Consider the following 17,039-nt stretch of genomic DNA (forward strand, 5'->3'; position numbering starts at 1 on the left):
CAATAATACCTAACACACATTTAAGTATCCGTTGTAAAGACGTGAAACTCATCGAGTGACGAGTGTGCTCATTGATAAGCTAACACAATCTAAAAGTAGACATACCATCACACTGCCCTGGCGCTGTGTACAGTTTCCCTTCTATGGTTTGTGCACTCACTATTTGCCATTACTTTCTCCAACCGTTGTTACAGATTACAGGGAACGGCCTGGATTTAAGAGACAAATACATGTTCCTCTTGTTTTGAACACTTATTTGTAGGCAGTGCTTAATTTGTAAAGTGGGAGGTCCCGGAGCGCAGAGGATGAGCAGCTCCGGTGCGGAAAAAAAGAGGGGGGAGGGGGGCTCTGCGCTGCGCTTCTGGGCATGTTTTGTAATAACACTGCAAATTAAGTTCATCTGCAGATATTTTGTGGATGTCGTTTCATGAGAGAAATCACCAACAAGACAGATATCAAAATCAGACATTAACACTAAATAAACTTGCATTTTTTTATTTAATTATTTGTTGTTGTTTTTTTTTGTTACATAGTCAAAAGAGGTGTCGGATCACCGGATCCAGTGTAAATAGCTGCCGGAGCCAACGCCCGAGGTTCCGGAGCGCGCTCCGGCTTGCTCCCCCTCAAATTAAGCGCTGTTTGTAGGACACTGCCTCTGATCTGTCCTACAGTCTACCAACAGCAAAGGAACACAACGCTAGCTAATGTTGCTAGCTAATAGCTACTACAGAAGAACAAAGAGGTTACAATGGGTTATTTTAGCCTATTTGGTTACACACTCGCCGCCACAGAATGTTAACAGCAATGTAATGCCTTTTCTGGCTAATTTTATTCATCTTACCTCCAACAAAGTGGTCACTACACAAGCGTTGGTATGCCGAGGGCTGCCAATCTTTCCTGTTTATGGCCGCTATCCATCTTCTCCGCCGGGATCCGATAAAATGATAACCCTTGCCTTGTTTGTGGATGGTTACTACATCCAGGTGCACAACAATATAGTGGCATGATGGAAGTCTTGCTGAAAGTAAAAACTTTCTTTGCTGCCGTTCCTCAATGCTGGCTGTGGTAAACTACTGGTAGTACACGTCCAAAATGGCGGCCGCGTTTGTCGTGACGTCACGTGAAAAGGGTCTATACCAGAGACTCTATGGACGTGACGACGTCTTGTTGTATGAAACGTGAAATTGGTTTACAAATAAAAGTTGAAGACATGTACTGTTTTCGTGACGACAAGATAAAACCCACTTTTTTTTTTTTTTATTATTGTAAGGTTTATCATTTGCATGGAATTACCCATATTTACCAAGTGACACTTATCGATTCCACTTTGTATTTGGTTTCAGGAGCTGGTAGCTTTAGTAACCGTCATGCTGTGTAGAAAAGTGCACCCTCGGGCTTTGACCTTGATTTATTGCTCAAGCCTGTCCAAGCATCGACGACAAAAGACTTGTTTTAGTTTCTCACACAAGCCTGTAAGACAGCATTCCTCTTCCAGCTCATGGAGAATAGTGGGGGATCCAACCTGACTTTTTAAAAAAAAATTTTTTAGAGGCAGCCTACTATTATTTAGTGGCATTTCTTCAGTAAAGTCATGAATGAAGGTTTGAGTACCGAGCTCCAAATCGGGACGGCAACTCCTTTCAAAAAATAACAGCGACTAAAAGTAATAGCAGTCAGAGAAAAGTACAAGGAGTTTATTAAATGAATGTACTTGTGTGGGTACTTTTGAGTTATTTCAGATGATTGTGCACCTGTATCAGTACGCGCCAAGAACCGTTTGAGAGCATGTGAACGAGTAAAGATGAAAAAGAGAACAAGCTGGTGGACGTTTTAACCTTAAAGTTTTAAACGTGTCCATGTTGCCAAAGAGACAGCTCTTTGTTCGTCATTACACAAAGGGTGTTTATTTACAGCCTGAATGTCAGATGACTCCATGTAGTGAACGGTCAGAGTGTTTCTGGGAATGTTGTGATCAGCACATCGGTTTAAAGGAGTTTACGGGATGATGAATGAAGTCACAGCATTCCACTGGTTCCCTCCTTTCTGATGCTGTGCAAGTCCTGGTACCTCTCGGTTACTTTCTCTTCACGTATGTGATGACTGAGAACGACCTCCCCAGACAGGACTATTTTTGTGACGTTGCCGTCCATTCCTTCTATTAAAACCTGTTTTTCCCTGAGCATAATTATTGTTAGGTGAACCGGCCGTTAATTTTAACGGCAGTTGCTGATTGAGCATTGCCGAGTTCCATTAAAAGAGGTTGGTCTCAGTAAATGCGTTTGACTTTTGTCTGACTGTGTGTTTACAAAGTCTACAAATAAGTGCAGTAAATGTGCACACAGCCACCATCCATCAGCCCCCGTTCATATTAATCTCCTGCCTGGGGCCTCATTTGCTACCTGCTGCACTGCCAAGCTTTCCAGTGTTACACTCTACTGAAGCTCTGCAATCTGTTCTTGTTGTGAGGTTTTAAAGTAGAGGCACTGGCACATATTCATTCAGACGTGCTTACACACACACGCACAGATCTCTCACTCATTCACACACACGCCACCTCTCACACACACTCACTCACACACACACATCTCACTCTCTCACACACACACAGATCTCACTCTCACACACGCACGCACAGATCTCTCACTCATTCACACACACGCCACCTCTCACACACACTCACTCACACACACACATCTCACTCTCTCACACACACACAGATCTCACTCTCACACACACACGCACAGATCTCTCACTCATTCACACACACGCCACCTCTCACACACACTCACTCACACACACACATCTCACTCTCTCACACACACACAGATCTCACTCTCACACACGCACGCACAGATCTCTCACTCATTCTCACACACACACACACACACACACACACACACACACACACACACACACACACACACACACACACTCACTCACACACAGATCTCTCTCACACACACACACACACACACACACACACACACACACACACACACACACACACACACACACACATCTCTCTCTCTCACTCACACACACACATCTCTCTCTCACTCACACACACACATCTCTCTCACTCACACACACATCTCTCTCTCTCACTCACACACACATCTCTCTCTCTCACTCACACACACATCTCTCTCTCTCACTCACACACACATCTCTCTCTCACACACACACACACACACACACACACACACACACACACACACACACACACACACATCTCTCTCTCTCTCTCTCTCTCTCTCTCACACACACACACACACACACACACACACACACACACACACACAGATCTCTCTCACTCTCTCTCTCACACACACACACACACACACACACACACACACACACACACACACAGATCTCTCTCACTCTCTCACACACACACACAGATCTCTCACTCACTCACACTCTCACACACACACAGATCTCTCTCTCTCACACACACACACACACACACACACACACACACACACACACACACACACACACACACACACTCCCTGTCACTCTCTTTTACACACAGACACAGACTCTCTCGCTGTCATACACACTCTCTCTCAGCAGAAGTTTGTCTGTTCCCTTCAGCACAAATGTGCTGTAACTTCTTAGAAGAGAATAAACTGTGTTTAATCAGAACGGAGCTATGCTTTTGAGCCAAGAGGTACTTGATCATTTTAGAAACTTGTTTATCTACTGGAACAGTTTGTCACAGCTTGAAATTCTGGAAAACCTATCCATTTGATTTACCAGTATATTTTGGAAAAAGCATAATTATGATTTGGGAATATTGTGGTGAAAGAGAACTTTTCCCTTTTTCTTTCCATTCTTAACACTTTTGTCTTTGCAGCTTTTGCATCCTTCTTCATGTGTATTCTGTTTGTACTGGTCTAGAACCTGTGCTGGGTCATGCAGTGCTGAGCTGAGGTCCACTGCCACGCTGATGGAGCTCAAGGTGTGGGTGGATGGTGTGGTACGGGTGGTGTGTGGCCTCTCCGAGGAAACGTCCTGTCAGGATGTCGTCATCGCTCTCGCCCAAGCCATAGGTATGTTCACACATTACACACCAGCTTAATAGTGTGTGGCATAATTTCTGGGGTCAACAAATTAGTTCATAGTTACCTGGCAGAAAGTTGTGACAAACGAAACCCTACTCTATTTGTTTTACCAAAACAAAAAGTTTCATTTAGTATACAGAGAGTACCAGCCAAAAGTTTGGGAACACCAAAGTCAATGTTTTGGTTTTTTTTCCCCCCCTTATTTTCATTAAGTCACTTCATGTCTTAAACTAATGATGGATGTCGTTTCTCTTTACTTAGTTGAGCGGTTCTTGACAAAATATAGATTGCTACAGTTGTGGAACAGGGCTATTTACTGTTTGAGCTCAAACGCATTTAAGAAGGCAAGAAATTGCACTAATTAACTTTTGACGAGGCCCCTGTTAATTGAAAATCATTCCAGGTGACGACCTCATGAAGCTGGTTAAGATAATGCCAACAGTGTGCAAAGCGTCATCAAGATAAACGGTGACTACTTTGAAGACTCTAAAATATGAAACGTTTTGGGGTTTTTATCACTTTTTTTTTTTTTTTTGTTTCCCACATAATTCTCCAGATGTTATTTCATAGTTCTGATGTCTTCAGTATTGCTCTACAACGTAGAAAATGGTCATAATACAGAAAAAACATATGAATGAGTAGGGGTGTCCAAACTTTTGACTGGTCCTGTAGTTTTGTTAATGTTTTGTATTTATTAATTTGCTTCACTGTGGTGCGACATGCCTCAGTGCTGCGACTATAGTGCATGTTGCTTCTGAATCCCACCATCTGCTGCACTACACACCGGCTAAAACACAATCCACTGGTGATTTGAACTGTTTTTCTCAGCAGGTTAATTAGCATGTACAGACGAGACAGTCTTTTTTGATTTGGAATCATGCAGATGTGTGGAAATGCTGACAAAACCAAGCAAAATGCAGATGTGCAGATAGAACAGTACAACTTATAGATGAAAATTTGCCTGGCATTTTTTTAGGATACAAATGCAGTGTGATCCATCCATCCACCCACCCATCTATCCATCCGTCCACCCATCTATCCATCCGTCCACCCATCTATCCGTCCGTCCACCCGTTTGTATCCATCCGTCCATCCACCCGTTTGTATCCATCCGTCCATCCACCCGTTTGTATCCATCCATCAATCCATCCATTTGTATCCATCCATCCATTTGTATCCATCCATCAATCCATCCACCCGTTTGTATCCATCCATCTACCCACCCGTTTGTATCCATCCATCCATCCATCCATCCATCCATCCATCCATCCATCCATCCATCCGTTTGTATAAATCCATCCATCCACCCGTTTATCCATCCATCCATTTGTATCCATCCACCCACCCGTTTGTATCCATCCATCCACCCACCTGTTTGTATCCATCCATCCATTTGTATCCATCCATCCATCTGTTTGTATCCTCCATCCGTTTGTATCCATCCTTCCACCCATTTGTATCCATCCATCCACCCCTTTGTATCCATCCATCCGTTTGTATCCATCCATCCACCTGTTTGTATCCATCCACCCGTCTGTATCCATCCATCCATTTGTATTCATCCATCCACCCACCCGTTTGTATCCATCCATCCACCCACCCGTTTGTATCATCCATCCGTTAGTATAAATCCATCCATCAGTTTGTATCCATCCATCCAACCATCCCTCCATCCATCCATCCGTTTGTATCTATCCACCCGTTTGTATCCATCCACCCATCTGTTTGTATCCATCCATCCATCCATCCATCCATCCATCCACCCACCCATTTGTATCCATCCACCCGTTTGTTTGTATCCTCCATCTGTTTGTATCATCCATCTGTTTGTATCCATCCATCCACCTGTTTGTATCATCCATCCGTTTGTATCCTCCATTCATTTGTATCCATCCACCCGTCCATATCCATCCATCCACCTGTTTGTATTCATCCACCCGTCCGTATCCATCCATCCATCCATCCATCCATCCATCCATCCATCCATCCATCCATCCATCCATCCGTTTGTATCTATCCATCCACCTGTTTGTATCCATCCATCCATCCATCCACCCACCTGTTTGTATCCATCCATCCATCCATCCATCCGTTTGTATAAATCCATCCATCCACCCATTTATATCCATCCATCCACCCACCCACCTGTTTGTATCCATCCATCCATCCATCCATCCGTTTGTATCCATCCATCCACCCGTTTGTATTATTACGTCACATGAGCTACAGGGCAGCATATTCGAGCTTTCACTTGCCCAGTGAGCTAGCTAATGAATTTTGATTTGTCCACCCTTGTATTTATGGCAAATTGTCCTGCAAGTGTTGGGTTAGTTGAAACTTGATGAAAGATTTTGTGTGGCCTCATTGCTTCCTTTGCCTCCTGTAGGCCAGACGGGCCGTTATGTCCTCATCCAGAGACTGAGAGACACTGAGCGGCAGCTTTTGGCTACTGAGCGTCCTCTGGAGTCCTTGGCTAAGCTTGGGCAGCACAGTAACGAGGTGCAGTTCTACCTTCGGCGTACTGGCCCCAGCAGCAGCACCAGCAACAGTGATAGCCACGAGCGTACACTATCTCTTCATAAACCCCCCAAAGCAGAGCCCCCAAAACGCAGCGCACCCAGAAAATCCCTGACCTTCAGTCTAGGCCCTTCATCATCTCCACGCACCCGACCCAAACAGAACCGCAGGACTCCGAGTACCAAACTCCTGCCTGAGTCAAGAGCATCTCCGTTGCCTCACACCTCCCATCTGCCCAGTCTGACTAGAGAGGATGTGTTCCGGCACGTTCTCCAGCAGCAGGAGCGACTGCAGGAACTGGAGGCCCAGCTCGAGCTCCTGGAGCGGGAGACTCAGGCATGGGATCAGCAGGAGGAGTTGGCTGCCACAGAGCAGACGCTGCTGGAAGATGAAGAGCAGTGGGAAGAGGCGCTCAGGACTGAGATGCAGCGCGAGCGTGCCATGAGGAGGCAGCTGGCTGAGCTACACGCCAAGCTGGAGGAGTGCGGCTCCAGCCTGCACGATCTCACCACAAGATCCACACAGCTTGAGCAGGACATCCAGAGGGAAAGGCTTGAGGCTGAAGCCCTGCCCACACAGACACAGCCAGAAGACTCTGTGGGTGTAGTACAAGTGGAGCTCCAGAGTCAGCAGAAACAAAGGGAGGAGTTGGAGTCGGAGCTGGTGGAGATGGAGAACGCTCTGGGAAAAGCAGAAATGCTGCTGCAGGTGAGCAGAGAGGACGGGGTCTTGTGGTAGCATTGGCTGTTCTTTCTCAGTTGGAGACAAAGCAGCTAACGTTATGTCTTAAAGAGGCTGTCACGAGAACTAAAATGATGCTCGCAATGTGGACGCCATTGTGATTTCGTCCAAAAGTGTTTGGTCTTGTTTCTACTCAACAGTTAAGTGTTTCGCAAAAACAATAAAGTGTTTTTGGGAAGAGAAACAAAATAATGCTTAAATTACCTCTTGTTCTTGTTAGCCAATGGCCATCTCTGATTGTTCAGATTACTGATTGATAATCCAAAGAAAAACCTTTACGAATTAACAGTAGTTTGGACCAAAATAGCTTTCAGTATACTGAATGTTGTAAATGAAGTGCAGTCTGAAATCATCCTCATTGCCTCAGGCCTTTGTCTCAAACGCCGTTAATTATCATACATACCAATGAAGCTGGAATTTTCCTCATAAAAGCATAGCGTTCCCTTAAGTACAGAAATCCCGAGAGGAACATTCCCGCAGCAGAACATTTAATTATCACGTTTTCTTACAGAGCATCAGGTGTCAGTGTCTAGCACATCGACGGTTGTTAGTCTTGACTTGTCTGGCTTTTGACTTTCACTAATTTCACGAGTAGAAAACAGACTATAGGTGCAGAAACTCACCCTTGGAGAACAAATCCCTGGATTGCTGTTAAGAGAGCCGCAAGGCATAAATTTAGGGATGTAGGAGTCCTTATGAAGCATGTCGTCCTCTAGTGGAAGAATTGAAGAATTCCTCCTGCAGTTTCCGCCGCAAGTACAATCCGTTTCTGAAGATCTGACCATGCCCGACAAGTCTAATTTACGTGTCTGATTTAGTAATACACTGTTCAACAGTTTGATGTTTTGACATTATTTAGTCACACAATATCTACCCCTTTTGCTCCAAGAGACATTTGTGTTCGTTCTCCAGCTCATGTAGTGTTAAGTTAATCAAAGCCTGTAGAATGAGTTCCTACTAAAGGATTGCCTTCCTGGCTCGAGAGGCTTTTAAACTATCCTGAGTAATTTCACATTAAAACGAGCGCTGCCAGGCAAAACTAACCTCGCCCGGTGGCACTTATGATGAATATGAAGGAAGCTTTTGCGTAAAAAAAAAAAAGGTACCCTATGGGTACATGTGGCTACTGATAATAAATAAAATTGTTTTCTGATACCATGTCCATACAGCCCTGCAATAATCTGGTGACTTGTCCAGGGTGTACCCCACCTCTCACCCATAGTCAGCCGGGATAGGCTCCAGCTTGCCTGCAACCCTGCACAGGATAAGCGGCTACAGATAATGGATGGATGTCCATACAGTAAATATAGCATATGAGTGATTCCACGCTTATGGGCACTGAAATGGGGACATAAACTTATTTTTAAAAATTCACCTAAAACCATTTCTTTTTTTTACCATCAGGTCACAAAACATGTAATCTTTAATGAATGATATGTTAAAAGATAACTTTAATTTTCTGAGATGTAATAAAAACATATTTATATGCCAAAGTCAAGCCTATGAGTTCCAAAATGATGTCTGTTCCATTACTTCTGTTACGATTGTCCATCTCGCGTCTGTTACAAATTAATTACAATCTAGCTATATACCATGTTAATCTTATTGAAAGAATGTGTATGTTTATTCTACTACACATGTTTATTAATTATATTTGCTAAAACATCACCTTCCTATGTTTCAAAAAGTAATTCTACATTGTTAAAATTGAGAATATATATGTCCACAACAGGGCGGCACGGTGGTGTAGTGGTTAGCGCTGTCGCCTCACAGCAAGAAGGTCCTGGGTTCGAGCCCCGGGGCCGGCGAGGGCCTTTCTGTGCGGAGTTTGCATGTTCTCCCCGTGTCCGCGTGGGTTTCCTCCGGGTGCTCCGGTTTCCCCCACAGTCCAAAGACATGCAGGTTAGGTTAACTGGTGACTCTAAATTGAGCGTAGGTGTGAATGTGAGTGTGAATGGTTGTCTGTGTCTATGTGTCAGCCCTGTGATGACCTGGCGACTTGTCCAGGGTGTACCCCACCTTTCACCCGTAGTCAGCTGGGATAGGCTCCAGCTTGCCTGCGACCCTGTAGAAGGATAAAGCGGCTAGAGATAATGAGATGAGATGAGATGTCCACAACACTTCTGTTACGTTCTGACTTTGGCATATAAATATGTTTTTATTACATCTCAGAAAATTAAAGTTATCTTTTAACATATCATTCATTAAAGATTACATGTTTTGTGACCTGATGGTAAAAAAAGAAATGGTTTTAGGTGAATTTTTAAAAATAAGTTTATGTCCCCATTTCAGTACCCATAAGTGTGGAATCACTCATATATATATATATATATATATATATATATATATATATATATATATATATATATATATATATATATACTCTATGAGGCAGTAGCCACAAAAATGAAGCGTAATCCAAAAATGTCCAATTTAAAAAAAATCACAGAAGTAAAATATACCAAGTGTCTGTACTTTATATTATTCTACTCTTACCTCTTACAGTTTACGAAACTGAAACCTCCGAACCGAGGCTGACATACACACGCTGTCAGCATGACCCAAACTCTTATTTCCCGGAAATGGCCCGGCGCTAGAGCTCAGTGGAACACGCTTTCCCTCTGTAATAAGCATAAACATGTCTGAAAGCGATTTCTTTAGTCTAGTGCATTTATTTCGAATGGTGAACTGAATTGTATACACTCACCGGCTATTTTAATCAGAACACATGTATGTGCATGCGCAGTGTGCCATCGTTACACTCTTACAGCGCCTCTATATGAGGCAGTAGACACAACAAAAACGATTTTGACCTTTTTGGTGACCTTGACCGGATGACCCTCAAAATGTTGGAGGTTCTATTTGAGACCAATGCCCATCTATCCTGAAAGCTTCATGAAGATTGATCCAGCCGTTTTCCCGTAATATCGTTTACAAAAAAAAAAAAAACGACCGAAAACAATACCTTGCCCTGCTTACTCCATAGTGGGCGAGGTAAATATTTGCATACTGAACTCCACTCCACTCCACATTTTTGTCTAGCAGTGCTAAATAATACAAAAATATATATAATTAAAACAATTATTTCAGAAATTTTTGAGAGCAAACACACCAGGTATAGAAAAATGACTTCCTTTAGTAAGATTTATTATTATAAATTGTCAAAGGGACGTGTGTTATAATGGCATAAATCTATGAATTACAATTACTATAGATTTATTGTTGGTAGTTAAAAATGATTCCGAATAGGAATTTTTATATTAATAACCCCCCCCCCTTTTTTTTTTTGCTTTTCACCTTTTAATTTCCCTTATTGTTCATCATAATAGGTTTTGATCTGATCTAGCCATTTTACTTGTCCAATTAAAATTTGGCTCCAAACGGTTGATTAGTTCACACGTGCACAACTGGCTCTAAATACTTTTTAGTGGAATAAATATTTTAATGATCTTGCCCAGGCAGCACGGTGGTGTAGTGGTTAGCGCTGTCGCCTCACAGCAAGAAGGTCCGGGTTCGAGCCCCGTGGCCGGCGAGGGCCTTTCTGTGCGGAGTTTGCATGTTCTCCCCGTGTCCGCGTGGGTTTCCTCCGGGTGCTCCGGTTTCCCCCACAGTCCAAAGACATGCAGGTTAGGTTAACTGGTGACTCTAAATTGAGCGTAGGTGTGAATGTGAGTGTGAATGGTTGTCTGTGTCTGTGTGTCAGCCCTGTGATGACCTGGCGACTTGTCCAGGGTGTACCCCGCCTTTCACCCGTAATCAACTGGGATAGGCTCCAGCTTGCCTGCGACCCTGTAGAACAGGATAAAGCGGCTACAGATAATGAGATGAGATGAGATGATCTTGCCCAGTCTATTTGTTTACATTTAAACAATGGCTTAAATCCTATATAAAGTCATGAAAGCGCTGTGTTTGTGTAATGTGCTTTGCTCCTCTTGTGTGTGTGTGTGTGTGTCCAGGCTAAACAGGAGCAACTGGACGAGCTGAATAAGGAGCTGAGGCAGTGTAACCTGCAGCAGTTTATCCAGCAGACCGGCGTGCTCCCAGCCAGTAACTCCTCTCGTACAGACCTCCACCAGCAGCTGGACCAACAGGAACTGGCTCAGCTATTACAGAGCACGTCTATAGACAGTGGTACAGCATACACAGACCCCAACTCCCACACATGGCACACGTCATGCAAATTAATACTCATATTTTAGCTTTATACAAGTGGTTTGCTATAAATAACAAAATACTATATCGTGCATCCAAATAAGATTGTGATCAATTTAGTCCTGTATGGATTTTGGCCCGTAATCAGGTTATTCATCACTGTGATGTTTTTCACTACACTATTAAAGTGCATATTCTGGACCAATTTCGTTTTTTTTTTATATGAAAGTATGTGCCTTTAGGCGGCACGGTGGTGTAGTGGTTAGCGCTGTCGCCTCACAGCAAGAAGGTCCGGGTTCGAGCCCCGGGGCCGGCGAGGGCCTTTCTGTGCGGAGTTTGCATGTTCTCCCCGTGTCCGCGTGGGTTTCCTCCGGGTGCTCCGGTTTCCCCCACAGTCCAAAGACATGCAGGTTAGGTTAACTGGTGACTCTAAATTGAGCGTAGGTGTGAATGTGAGTGTGAATGGTTGTCTGTGTCTATGTGTCAGCCCTGTGATGACCTGGCGACTTGTCCAGGGTGTACCCCGCCTTTCGCCCGTAGTCAGCTGGGATAGGCTCCAGCTTGCCTGCGACCCTGTAGAAGGATAAAGCGGCTAGAGATGATGAGATGAGTATGTCCCTTTACACACTCATCCAGAAGGGTAATTGTGCACAAGGCCATCTGTCTACAGCAGAAAAAAATAAAATAAAACGCGTCTGGAAAAATCCCAAGGGAGTCTGGAGCCAGATTCGTGACGTCACCTGCGGAAGCGCCAGCAGGCTGTGCGAGCTTGCACGGTTTCAGTGCACAGCCTGTGTAGACCAAGCGCTCCCATTTCTCTCTCATTGTCCGGTCTTTTGGGAAACGATGAGTGCTAATCCCATCATGATTGGTGTTGCTACACCCTCCTACGATACATCTGTTAACCATTTTAATAATTACGCGATAATGTTGAAGAAATTTGCAGAAAACCACCAGGTCATTTTCTCATAAACAAACCAGCGCTGACGTAGGATTCAGAGGGAGGCGTCCCGCATGCGACGTCATGAAAATCAGCGTTTGCTGGGAAATTCAAATGGCAGGTTTTTTCAGAGGCGGACCAATTCAACTCAAATGGCTCGATTTCAACTGAATTTTTCTGGTATTGCGCAAGGTCAAAAAATTGCACAAAATGTGACCGATATTTGACCAAAGTTTCATAGGAGAATTACATTGATCTTGCTCCTGAATTTACCCGTGATATGCACTTTAATATCGTTATGTAGACACTGTTTTTCCCCATTACTGGATAAATTATTCTAACTCCCCCCACCGTTCACAGATTCTCTACAGCGACCCACAGCTAAGCAGTTTCTGGGGCATCCACGCAACCTGCAGCACCCCCTGGTGTCCAGCCTGAACCCTGAGGGTGTGTATGTGTGAGAGTGTCCTGCTCATCCACCCTGGCCTACCATGGCACCTCTCTCAGCCATGCCTGGTGGCAACAGTGCTCTCTGGGTGGAGGTTCCCGCATGGTGCCCCCTTCTCATCCAAGCCTGCTCTAATAAAGCTTATAACCGTGTGTCCATACTGACACCTTATCTGGCTGGCATCATACAAGGCTGTAAAAACATATCTATAAAACCAGCATGAATAGCAGTTAGGATTATGATATTCAAATCTGTGTGTACGCAGTCTTTGTGCAGTATAGGACGTGCGCCGTGTGCATAGAACTAGTCCGCTGAAGAAGCTGCAAAGGAATCCACAGACCGATTTAGTTTTACTCGAGGAAATCCATGTTTTACAATCGAGCATGGTTTATTTAAAATGCTTGCATCTTCGAGAAAAGGGTCACTGTGTGAAACCGATTACGAACGATTTCTGGATTGTGCATTTGAGAGAAAAGCGCAGCCCGGCCTCCTGTGAACTTCCTCCTCCTACATCTTAAAAGTAGGTCCTGTGAATTTAGGATAGCAAAGACGCAAAATCATAGATTTGAAAAGGAATAGCTGTTAGGCTGTAATCCTTTTGAAATGTTTGAAACTCAAACAGTAGAATTAGAAACCTCAAATCAGGGCTAAGAACGTTTAAGCTCTTAAGCTTTAGGTTTTTTTTTTTTTTTTAATGAAACTCCGAGCTGGGCTTTGTTACTTGTATACCGAACATGGGCGTAAACAAAGCTCTTAAGTCAAAGGAGTAGAGCTTTAATGCATGTGTGGTTAGATGACGGATCTCATTCAGTCAGTTATCTGCCAAATGATTTCTTAATGCAACATTCCATTTTTTGCGAACGTTGTAAAGTCCTTGTCTGGTGCCTTTCAAATAAAGTGTTGACTTTGTGTCCTTCAACACTTTAGTTTAAGGAACCGAGAGCCTGATCTGTACAGCATCTTCAAAAGCTACACGTTCAAGCCATCGTTAATCACTGACTAAGCTGCTGCGTCATCACATTACTGTAAGTCATTTGGCTTTTGGATGAGTGCAGTGTTTGCACAGACACGGTAGAAATTTTTATATGAAGGTGTTTTCATGGCTCTGGTTTTAATAATAAACTCAAGTGTTTTTCTCCTTTTGTATTTTGCAAAAACTTGCTAAGTCAGTTTTTGTCCCCCCCCCTTTATTTTGTTTGCCTTTTTGCTGCTTGTTTGCAGTTTCCTTGGTCCTCTGTATCTATGTATGTCTCTTGGTTGAAGTAAACGGTGATGGAGAATCAAACAACGAACTATAGGTGAATTAATTATCCAAACCGTGTGACGAGATGACTCTTATTACAGTGCCACTGATAACAGTTGACTTATGAGCAGAACAAGACAGTGTGCCTGATGAGGAGTGTTGTAGTTAATAATTATTATAATAATGATGATCTGCCATTATTGTATGTTATGCCTTACAGTTAATACATTATTAGTTCAGAGATAAAGGCATGTGAATATTTAGATCAGCTATCTCGTGATATAAATAATAGAATCATTGGGGCGAGAGAGACAGTGCTGCGAGTTTGCATGTTCTCCCCGTGTCCGCGTGGGTTTCCTCCGGGTGCTCCGGTTTCCCCCACAGTCCAAAGACATGCAGGTTAGGTTAACTGGTGACTCTAAATTGACCGTAGGCGTGAATGTGAGGGTGAATGGTTATTTGTCTTTGTGTGTCGGCCCTGCGATCAACTATTTAGTGATCTAAATAATAGTCATGGGGCGAGAGAGAGACGGCACTGTCGCCTCACAGCAGGAAGGTTCCAGGTTCGAACCTCATGGCTAATAGGGCCTTTCTGTGCGGAGTTTGCATTTTCTCACTGTGTCTGTGTGGGTTTCCCTCACAGTCCAAAGACATGCGGTTGTACAAGACGGTGCATACTTGGCGCCAGTCCCAAGCCCGGATAGATTGGGGAGGGTTGCATCAGGAAGGGCATCTGGTGTAAAACCTCTGCCAAATCATATATGCAGAACAGATCTGCTGTGGCAACCCCTAACGGGAACAGCCGAAAGATGATTAGAGAGGGGTATTATTATTATTTTTTTTTTTAAGTATTGCTATGAATTCATCCCTCGCTGCTCTTACAATGAATAAGAATTAAGGAACGACTCCGTTAATATTCAAAACGCCGACTCCTTTAATTGTAGAGATGTCAACGAATTGACGTTTCCTCATTTTCGCACCAATCAAACAAGGACCGTGCTGAAACACTGAAATAACTGACTCCGTTTTCTGAAAGGGGGCGGGGCGGTGGTGTAGTGGTTAGCGCTGTCGCCTCACAGCAAGAAGGTCCGGGTTCGAGCCCTGTGGCCGGCGAGGGCCTTTCTGTGCGGGGTTTGCATGTTCTCCCCGTGTCCGCGTGGGTTTCCTCCGGGTGCTCCGGTTTCCCCCACAGTCCAAAGACATGCAGGTTAGGTTAACTGGTGACTCTAAATTGAGCGTAGGTGTGAATGTGAGTGTGAATGGTTGTCTGTGTCTATGTGTCAGCCCTGTGATGACCTGGCGACTTGTCCAGGGTGTACCCCGCCTTTCGCCCGTAGTCAGCTGGGATAGGCTACAGCTTGCCTGCGACCCTGTAGAACAGGATAAAGCGGCTACAGATAATGAGATGAGTTTTCTGAAAGGGAAAATGTATCCGAGGAAATTGATTATCAACTTGCTCTGTTACGCCCTTCTTAAAACCCTGCCTGTGGGAATGTAAAGCCTGCTGATTTGCTGATCTAAAGAAGTCAACATCTTGTCCAATATAAGCTATACAATAATAGACATGCTATACAAGATCTCATTGTGTTTAAATCCCCCCCACCACCACCACCAAAAAAAAAAAAAAAAAAAATTCTAATTTTTCTTTTTTTAAACTTTGCTTCCCTTTGGGTCTCTTTCTCTCCTGGTTGCTGTGTGATTCCAGGTTTCTTACATAAATTGGCTAAACCGGAATGGCTCACAGTGCATGGATTTCTTTTGTCCTAACTTCCAAACTCAAACACTGAGCACATCACTCCATATCTCATTCTTCTGTCTTACAGTCCTGACATCCAGAGAGTCATCTTGGAGGTAAAACCTGAAGGGCCAACGATCTCTCTTATTACACCTATGTACTTAACCGGCTACTGCTAACGGTCCTACTCATCTCATCAATGTAACAGTATATATTATATCATATATATCTGCTGTGTATATACAAATATATGTTTACATTTTTGTTACATTCCAAAACATTTTATTTACTGTAAAATATTACCATAAAGATTTATCTAGAGAACGATCACTTTTATGTATTTAAGTCTAATAAAGGCAGCGCTTGGTGTTTATATACCTTTTGGTCCGTGTGTGGTTGGTTAAGCCGGTGTTATTTACCGATCTTTAAACTCATTCAGGTTAAGAAATGTTTTTAATTCATCACGTTAAAATCAGCATCTCAAGTGGTCCTGTGATTAACATGTCAAAGTGTAGAGCAGATATAAAAAGATTTGTTCTGACGCTAAAGGAAACGCATGCCATCCAGCTGGGAAAGCGTCCTTTCGGTATGAGCTCATATATGATATCGATCTTGTGTGCATTCCTTATCATGGCGCATGAGTCTCTTGAAGATGATATAATACAATAAGCATCATGTGATAAGAGAGACGTGGTGCCTAATATTCACTGTCTGTAATAAGAAGCAAGCAAATAATGATCAGTTTCTCACTAGGGCTGCAACAATTCACTACAGTGCACCGAAAATCGGGTTCATACCTGCCGTACTGATTATGTAGCTGTATTTTCAATTCGATTCAGCGACATTTATTTCAATTTTTACTGATTTATAAAACGCACTTTTACCGCGTAACCGTTACACTTACATCGATGTGAGAAAGCGATCAGCCAGAACAGAACACAGCTTTGCTTCTAAATAAAACGTGCAATTTGATTGGTTTGGGTCCTTGCTCTTGTCCAGTCAGAGTAGCCGACGCTTTACGTGGCAACGCCATTGCTGGGCAACAAAATGGTGGAAGCCAAGCTTAAAGATCCTTCGTCTAATCTTAAATCGAAAGTTTGGCTACATTTTGGGTTTCGAGAAGACACGAAGGACACTGCGATGTGTCGGACATGTTACATTGATGTGAAGTGTAAGGGAGGGTCAACTACAAACCT

At 43.6% G+C, this 17,039-nt stretch overlaps 1 protein-coding gene across 3 annotated transcripts in view; it reads left to right on the plus strand.

The window, feature by feature from the left end:
• rassf7a (Ras association domain family member 7a) overlaps positions 1–16,205 on the plus strand; it is an 87,806-nt gene extending 71,601 nt beyond the window's left edge. For all 3 annotated transcript variants that reach the window (XM_060915097.1, XM_060915098.1, XM_060915096.1), the window contains exons 2-6: positions 3,904–4,055; positions 6,454–7,292; positions 11,282–11,456; positions 12,778–12,864; positions 15,932–16,205. In XM_060915097.1, coding sequence (XP_060771080.1) covers positions 3,953–4,055; positions 6,454–7,292; positions 11,282–11,456; positions 12,778–12,864; positions 15,932–15,963 — 1,236 coding nt within the window. In that variant the 5' untranslated portion in view covers positions 3,904–3,952 and the 3' untranslated portion in view covers positions 15,964–16,205. The remainder of the gene's footprint in view (positions 1–3,903; positions 4,056–6,453; positions 7,293–11,281; positions 11,457–12,777; positions 12,865–15,931) is intronic.
• Positions 16,206–17,039: the final 834 nt, after the last annotated feature.

The sequence above is a fragment of the Neoarius graeffei genome, chromosome 2, assembly GCF_027579695.1.
Source record: "Neoarius graeffei isolate fNeoGra1 chromosome 2, fNeoGra1.pri, whole genome shotgun sequence".
NCBI classification, from domain to species: Eukaryota; Metazoa; Chordata; class Actinopteri; order Siluriformes; family Ariidae; genus Neoarius; species Neoarius graeffei.